Source organism: Sphaeramia orbicularis, chromosome 8, assembly GCF_902148855.1.
Source record: "Sphaeramia orbicularis chromosome 8, fSphaOr1.1, whole genome shotgun sequence".
Lineage (NCBI taxonomy): Eukaryota > Metazoa > Chordata > Actinopteri > Kurtiformes > Apogonidae > Sphaeramia > Sphaeramia orbicularis.
The window spans coordinates 37,768,826-37,777,917 of record NC_043964.1 but is presented as its reverse complement, the minus strand read 5'-3'; the positions used below and the strand labels follow the sequence as shown (position 1 = coordinate 37,777,917).

Below are 9,092 nucleotides of genomic sequence, written 5' to 3'. Positions count from 1 at the left end.
GCTGAAGAACTATAAAGAAGAAATATAAAGAAATACATGTTAGAACCATATATGTATGGAATGTATTATGTCTCCTATGTATGGAGACTTATGGGACACCCTGTATATTTCATTCTATCATGTACCATTGATCAAATATCAATAAAACCTGAGTCTGATATAAATTCATCCATTAATTGTTTGTCCTGTTGTTGCTCACTTATAGATTGAAATGTCATGAATCACGCTTTTAAGAAGCAATGAAGGCACCAACATAAACGTGAATGTTAGCCCAGCGCTTGTTGTAATAGGCTGTATCAGTGCCCATATGCTTATATTTTTGTTGGTGTGTGTGTGTGTGTGTGTGCGTATATACATGTGTGCAGACCACGTCCTTATATCTCCCCTGACAGCCGTTGATAGTCTAACAACTCACACTGGCCCATCGCCCCGACCTCGCCTTGACCAATCATGTTCCTCATGTCCTGGCACTGAAACCCTATTGGTTGAGCTCTCTCACCCACAACAGAGCCATCTGTGGAAGCTCATCACCTGGGTAACAACCTGAGGCAGCGGAGCATGCTGGGAACAAAGTCAGCTGGCTCGGGATTCTTGGTTATTCTCTTTAGAGTATGTCTTTCACCTGACAACAGAGTTATTTTGGTGGGGGGGGGTCTGCTGTGGATGTGACAGCTCCCACTGAGGTAAATGAAGGCACAATCAGTAATACTTCACACAATCAAGATAATCATACATCAGTAATGACGGAATTAAAACCATTTAAAAGTTTTGAACTGCTGTTGGATCATATGCTCCGATTCCAAAAATCAAGGACTTCTTTAGTTTATTTGGACCCCCATGGTGAATGTACTGGTGGTCCTTTTATAAATTATTGCTCCGTTAAAGGGGCTACGTGCTGGGGTGCCGCTACCAATTGGAAGGTAAATATTGTGGGCCCTTCAAAAAAGAAGTTATCTGTAAATCTGTCATCAGAGTAGGGGGGGGTGAACGTACTGTAACAACTGGAGGAATAGGGGTGCGTTTCATAAGTGACATAACAACCACAACAGAAAAACAAAAAACAACAAAAAAAATACAACAAAAAATACATTAAAAAAAGTTTTACTTTCATTTTCAGGTAAAACTTTTTTTTTTTAATGAATTTTTTTTTTTAATATTTTAAATTATACATTTACTCAAACATGTAACTAGACATAAGGAACCACACAGACAATCCCAAAAAAAAATTATACAACAATCCTACAAACCTACTAACACAAAAAAGAGAGAAAAAACAACAAAAACAACAACAAAGTCCAATTTTATAGATTAATTGAGGCTCATTTCCCTTAAGTCACTGATAGTGGCAAAAAATAAAGATTTAGATTGGTATTTTAGCATCTATTCCCATAATATCAGTCAATTTTAATTCAATCTAAATAAGACAAATCTTGGAACTCGGAATAACAAATGGTGCATATTTTTCTTTTTCAGCTGCTCATAGTTATGGATCTAAGGAAATGACACGAACACATTAGTCTGATGACAAAAACAAATACAAAAAAAAAAAACCTATGGAAACTCTCTCACACTCGCTGATGATTCCGTAAAGCTCAGGAGCATCATTTGACTGACTATTATGCATCCACTTAATGAAAGTGGTTTAATCACAAGTGCACAGTCATTTTCTGTCATTTTTCATTAAGAGAAAATGACTTCCAAGTGCACACAACTCCAACCTCTAGTACGAAGAGAACCACTGACTTCTAGATTACAGAGTTAAAAACTAAAGTGGGGAAATGTGTTTCACACCTTAAAGTAGCGTATGACTTTCATCACATTTTTTTTTTTTCAAATTTGTAAAACCTTAGCCTAGAAAGCCTAATTATCACTAATCCACTAGTCTTGCCTATGCACCTTAACCCTTTCATGCAGGAATTATGAGAGCCTTAGTCAATATTTTTTTCCTAAGTGTTTTTATTCCTCTTTAGGCATTACAAAAACAATGCAACTGAATTTTTTTATGAACCTATTCTTCATGGAGTTACAAAAATGTCCACTCAGCTGGATACCATTCGTTTAATTTTTGAAGCAAAGAAACATATTTAAAACTCATCATCAGAAAGTGATATACTGTGTGAAAACTATGAAATAAACACATTTTTAATGCCGCTAATCTGATGTTTTCTCACATTTTATCATACATGAAGATAATATCCTCCTGAGACCCAGGAAATTGATAGTTTTAGCTGTTTTACATTAAACATTTGTCTTGATTGGAAACTGCGTAATGCAACAGTTTTTTCAGATACATTTTAAAAATTATTTTTATTTATTGATTGATTTTTTTTTTTTTTATGGAATGTCCTTTGTAATGGACAGTATTTTTTAAGTGAAACTGTCAAACTTTTGTCCCCTATAGAGGACAAAATGCATTGCTGAATCTCAGGAGGATATGCAAAAAACACAAAACAAAAACTTTTTGTTTAAGAAAACTGTTATTTACGGTCTAATAACAATTAGCAATTAATTTACACTAAAACATGTTACTGCAGATCAGGTTTATCAAGAGTAGCAAAGTTACTGTAATTTTATGAATTGCAGTGTTTTAGATGATGCCTAAGTGTCCACCGTGTTGGCTGATATGGAACTAAAACAACAAAATCCATGAATATACAAGAGAACAGCTGGAGAATAACTGTCCACTGGAGTGACCACTATGCATGAAAGGGTTAATCACTTCCCTCATGGTGAACAACTCTGAAGGTGACTCCATCATAAACACAGTCCGCTTGTTTACATAACGAACTGAAACGTCACTTGGGCCTTTTTGGAAATTTTGTTGTGAAGTGCATTGTGTGATTAGCGACCAAGCAAAAGCAATTTCTCACAGACTCAGCAAGAAAACGAGCCAGAACGCTACAACGTAAATTTATACAGTCCATGAGTCTAGTTGGTGGATGGAGGTAAAGGTAACATTTGGGTTCAGCACTTACGAAGAGACAGCGACATTGGTGCTGCGTGGAATTCCCATTCCTACAATGCACTTCGCGACAAAATTCTCAAAAAGGCCCGAGTGACTGTGTGACTGTTTACGATGGAGTCATCTTCAAAGTCGTACACCATGAGGGAAGTGATTCAAGTGTATAAGCACGGAAAGACTAATGCATTAATGATAATTAGGCTATCGCTGGCGTTTTACAAATTTGAAAAAAAAAAACCCATTGTGATAAAAGTCATACATTACTTTAAGAAAAACTGGTTTAGAGGAGCACAAAATATAGACACAGACATGGATGGTTCTTTTTTTGTAGAACAGCTTCCAGTCCATAGTGGTAGAAAAATTCCTCTTTTTGCAATAAAATAATGTACTGAGTGAATTATTTACATAGTATTGTATAGGAATGATTCAACCCCAGTGTTGTTGATCCACATAAGCAGTTGATCAATGTAACTGTGATCGCTATAAGTGGTTTTCACTGTACAGCCTTGTATGGTGTGTCAGCTAGTCTGCTAATGAGGCCAGCTAGCGCTAATTAGTGTGTTTATACATTATTCAAAGTTGGCATTACTGTTACTGTCAAACATAATTGTATATGCTAAAAAGTAGCTGAAATTACATGGCAGTGTTTAGCATAATATTTCCTAGTTAGCAGTGTTCTCTGTGTTTTCAGTAAATTAGGGGTAGGATTAGCTTGCAAAGTTAAGCCCATCACTCCTCATGCTACCAAATATATTTAAATATATGGCTTCAAAATATAAAGATGTCCAAGACAAAAATGCAGAGTTGAGGCTTTAAAATGATTATACAACGTCCCCTTTTTTTTTTTTTTTTTTTTTTTTTTTTTTTTTTTTTTTTTTTTTTTGTTCAGGCAGAAACCAGACATTCTCAAAATTGCGGGAATGCTCCAATTTCCCAGCGCCACTTAACAAATTATAGTGCACTTACAAAGTTTGGATCCTGAAAACCCAAACACAAATCGGTGCACAATATAAGAAGAGATTCTGAGAGTTTGAGACTGAAACGTCTTCCGTTATGCAGGCTTTATATAAACCGGACAGAAAAGCATCTTGCGATGTAAGTGCAGCTGCATGAGCCAGAAGGGCTCGGTTGATTTATTGACCAATTACATGAAAATGTTCGAGGTCAGTACATTTTTATAGATAATCCCTGTACGCTGACCTTAGGGGGACTCTTTCCTAAACTGTTAGTTAAGCAGAAAAATGTTGTAATCTGATTAAACACAGAGCTCTCAACCCCTTTCTATATAAAGTAGGTTTTACAATGTCACTTTTTTCCTCTTTCTGTCTGGGTTTTTGTCTGTGTTTTACTTTAAGAGATGATGATGATGATGATGATGATGATGATGATGATGATGATGATGATGATGAATGGGGATATCTGAATTTTGCAATAAATGTTTTTGGAAGAAAATTCTGAAATCGAATTTTTTCATGATTTTTGTTAAAAAAAAAAGATTAAATAGAAACAACACTGAGATGTAAACACAGGTTGTGTGTGTCTCTCCCCTCTGCCAGATGGAAAGCCAGACAGTGTTGGCAAGACCTGCAACATCTCCCACTGGCTGCTGGGAAACGAGCGCAAGATGAGAAAGCGAGCAGAGGAGAGTGAATGAGAGATGGAGGAATAAATGAGAAAAGGAACAGAAGGACTCATCAAGGAGCTCTTCAATTTTGGAGAGTACTCATTTGTAGCGACTTCCCGCTGTTCCCCATGTCTCAGATTCTTCACTTCCCTCTCCTTTCTCACCCTAAATCAGAAAACTCTCTCCCCAACTCCCATTCACCTCTTTGTCTGACTCCTACACTTCCTCTTTTCTCTTAGCTCTAACTTTCAGCCCCTTGGTCTTTTATCCAGTAATTGCGTCTTTCTTCAATTTCACTCCTTAAAGCAGAGTTGGTGAAAACTTAGCAGAAGTCTGTAATTATGGGGGACAAGGGTGAAAATAAACATCGAACTCACACACATACACACACACACACACACCAAATCCTTGCACATTTACCCTCTTAGATGTTAAAGATAGCTCAAGATTCTATAAAATCTTATATAACTTCCTATTTTTCACTTCTTGAAAGACACGTAGCTCACTATATTTCTTGCTGATCATTATAACAACTACAAACAAACACCCGCGCACAGTTTTTTCACTTACTTGTGTAGTGCACTGGGTGGCAGCTTGGTTGTCTTCTCCATCTGGCCATAACAGGAGGTTTTGGCTTCGGGAATGTCGCCATATTCCTCCAACATGGCCGCCGCCGCTGACGTTATTATCCCAAGACCATCCCGCACTCTGGCCTCCAACGGGTAGTCCCAGTCATCGTACGACACCGAAATCATCCCCGACGGGAACTCGTCAGGCGTTATTTCCGGGTTACCAGTAGTCAGCGACGGAACAATCCAGATGTATCCGAATCCTGTGAGACCCAGAGATCGAGCCTCTTCCAGGATGTAGACCGCCTCGTCCTTGGAACAGTATAGCAGGACCACTGGGGACTGGACCTTCTTCAGCATGATCTGAGACCGGCTGTCTTCCTCCACTGCATCCAGAGTGATGATATTCTGCAGATCCCAGCCCACAAAGCTAGAGCAAGAACAAGGAGGACAGGAGTGAATGTTAATATTTAACTAATAGACTATTAACTTTGCTCAGGTGCTGGCAAGGGCAGTTATAATGATCCATTATAATTAATATCTTTCAGTGCAACATGCATGCTAATAGTGCTTATTGTCAGGGTGAACACATTAACTCTAAATGGAATACGAATGCTAAAACAGGTCCTGTATAATTATGCTCAGCATACACACACAACTGAGGAAACACAGGCCTGTGAATGTGAAAGGGTCAAAGCAGTGCCTCTGGTCAATGTGCTAATTGCTAACAACAAAAAAAACGTGTTGTTGTCATAGTGTCAGCCAACTGTGAGATTCTTTCACACCTTTGCACCTGCCCTAGGTTTCATAGTGAAGAGAATTAAAACTACAACACGGACAAATTCTAATCTCACTTTATAGCTAGTTAGCTGAGACGGGTAGTGTGATTTTTTTTCGTTCTTTTTTCATCCTGTGGGACTGGCTGCTCTTTTTCAGGATACACAGAGATAATACTCAGTAGGCCCTAGAGGCAAAGCTACACAGCCGTACAGATAACAGAACTGGGGGTTATTTTATGGCTTCATATTAGAGTCTTTAACATTTGAGCTTATAAAGTAATGTTCTGAAAGAATACCTAACTGCGTATGAGGAATTCAACTTTGAGTCTTTGCATCTTTGAACAAAAAAATGTCTGAATGTACACTGTAAAGAGAGTTACTTTTGTAAACATCTGTGTACAGATTTACCACAGAAAAATGTGTGTGAAACTCACTTCCTACAGTGTGTGACATTTGAGGTCAAAGGTTTAAAGCAGCGTATGACGTTTACCACCAATTTTTCATCAAATCTTTAACACCCGAGTGATAGCCTAGGTATCATGAATCTGTTAGTCTTTCCGTGATTACACACCTGAATCACTTCCCTCACAGTGAACAACTTCAAAGTTGACTCCATCATAAGCCGTCGGTTTATTTACATATCAAACCAATATGTCGGGGCTTTGCAGAAATTTTGTTTGCGAAGTGCATTGTGGGAATGGGAATTCCACGCAGCCGCAGTATGGCCACAGCGGCAACAAACACAGAAACGGCTTCATTGCTTCTTGCTGCTGCGTAGAATTCCGAAAAGGTTTTGGTTTAGTATGTAAACAAACACACTGCTTGCGATGGAGTCAATTTTGAAGTAGTTCACCATGGGGGAAGTGATTCAGGCGCATAATCACGGAAAGACTAACGGATTTGTGATACTTAGGCTATCACTCGAGTTTTACAGATTTGATGAAAAATTGGTGACGAACATCATACGCTACTTTAAACATTAATTCATTTTATTTCCCCCATAGGGAAATTTGGTCTCTGAATTTTTACCCATCCAAATACACAGAGCACCTAGCATTAGCAATAGCATTAGCACTTAGCACATTAGGAGCAGTGAGCTGCCGCTGAAGGGGGCCACCTTGGTCAAGAGTACTGAGAAGAGAATTAACCTCCTAAGACCCAGGAAATGACAGCAAAGTACAAGCTTTTTTTGTTTTTTTATTAAAGAAGTGCCTATATTGGAAACATTGTGATGCAACAGTTTTGTCAGATGCAGCTTTTAAAATTTTAATGGAATGTCCTTTGTGGTGGGCAGTTTTGTTTTTTTTGTTTTTTTGTATAAAGTTGTGAAACTCTTGTCTACAAATGTGGACAGTGGGTCTTAGGAGGTAACCCACAAAGACTTAGTGCTACTTTTGTGGCAGTTCCCAAATTAATTTATCTATTTTTAACCTTTTTTTCTTTTTTTTTCTAATATTATGCTCTGAATTTTCTATTCGTAAGTGAAAATACGAATAGGAAATAGGAAAGTATTTTCCTATATTTAAATTCTTGATCATGTAGATGTTCATAAAACCTCAGATTAAAGTTGAGGGTTATTATATAAAAAAAAACAGAGAAATGGAAGAAAAAGTGACTTTATTAGTACAATATATCATTAATTGAACATAAACCAACTGTCTCCATCCACTGTCATTGATCCAACTCCATGGGTTTTAGTGGTGAATCAATGTTGTAGAAGATGACAGTGTTTCCATGTTCACTACAGAGCCTCTGAATGTCCAAATGGGTCATATCTGATGACCATGAAAAGATGACAAACTGCATTTTGCAACAATTATTTACATGGATTGATAAGTTTTGTAGATCAACAGGTATTAAACAGTTCATAGCAGTAGATGATTTTGGTTGCCAGTGGATGTTTGGGTCTATATGGGTTAATGTATGTATATATGTTTTTGATGGTGGAGGAAACTTAAGAACCCATGGGAAACTCAAAGAATTATACAAAGAGATTGTGAAGCAGAAGTACCATCATGTAGTATGAGTATGTACACAAATTATATACGTACTTAAACTTACGGAAATTTAGCTTACTGTGTACAAACTACTACAAATGTGGGAACAATTTTTTTAACATTACATCACAACTTTGCAATCTCATCGGCTTTAATTTGAGCCCATATTATTCTGGTAATTCGAATATGAAATATGTGCAAAATATAATGAATACAGGTCCTTCGTGGAGGAGCGAGGTACAAAGATTAAATGCAAGCAGAAACACAGAGGAGACCATCGGGTAACAATAGACAAAGTGTGTAACATGAGAGTGATTTGGGATGTCTTGTCCTTTTCGTGCTGTACAAAGTGATGATGGTCTACAAGTCCCAGAAGACAAAACTGCTAAAGAGAGGAAATAATACACAGAGCCAGTAAGACACCGAGAGATGCAGGAAATAGAGCAGTGGAGATAACAATAATGGGAGAAAGAGATACTGCTTTTTAAAATGAATAAATATGGCCGAGGATGACACAACTCATTTTTTCAGATTTAGGAAATAGCTTCTCCTTTTCGACAATCAGAGGACATCAGTAAACAATTCTGACTCTGCAGAGACACAGAAGATGTTTGAAAATACAAATGGAAGCACATCTCTACTGCCTTATCAATTAAAGTGAGCATTATTCACATCTGCAAAGCAACACTAGCACCAGGGTGCTGTTTGTCAAAAAACACAGAAGGGGGATGTTTTTTTTTTTGTAATCATGAAGAAACAAGCAAGCAACAAGCCAAATTCTTTTTTAAGTTAATGGTAGGCCCTATTAAATGTTGAACAGTTGAACATTCATCTTTAATGCAAACTAAAAATACATGAAACATAAAATTTTTTGCAACGGCCACACCTGCGATATGGGAGATGGCCTCATTAAGTGATAGAACCATGGATAAGGGCCGATCACAACGACATGGTAAAGAATTTATGGCGATCAGGCAACTCAATCAGACTGTAAAACGTAACATAAAACCTAATATACAGTTGAGGACAAAATTATTAGCCCCCCTATGAAATTTTAAGTTTCTTCAAGATTTTCCTAAGTACTTTTTTAACAGAGCAAGGAATTTTCAACATAGCATTTCTGAACATACTAGTTTTCTTTAGAAGGCACAAATTATTTAT

At 37.4% G+C, this 9,092-nt stretch overlaps 1 protein-coding gene across 2 annotated transcripts in view; it reads right to left on the bottom strand.

Annotated features, from left to right (window-relative positions):
• Positions 1-9,092, bottom strand: part of grin2aa (glutamate receptor, ionotropic, N-methyl D-aspartate 2A, a) — a 345,668-nt gene that overhangs the window by 93,554 nt on the left and 243,022 nt on the right. For both annotated transcript variants that reach the window (XM_030140951.1, XM_030140950.1), the window contains one exon: positions 5,157-5,585. In XM_030140951.1, coding sequence (XP_029996811.1) covers positions 5,157-5,585 — 429 coding nt within the window. The remainder of the gene's footprint in view (positions 1-5,156; positions 5,586-9,092) is intronic.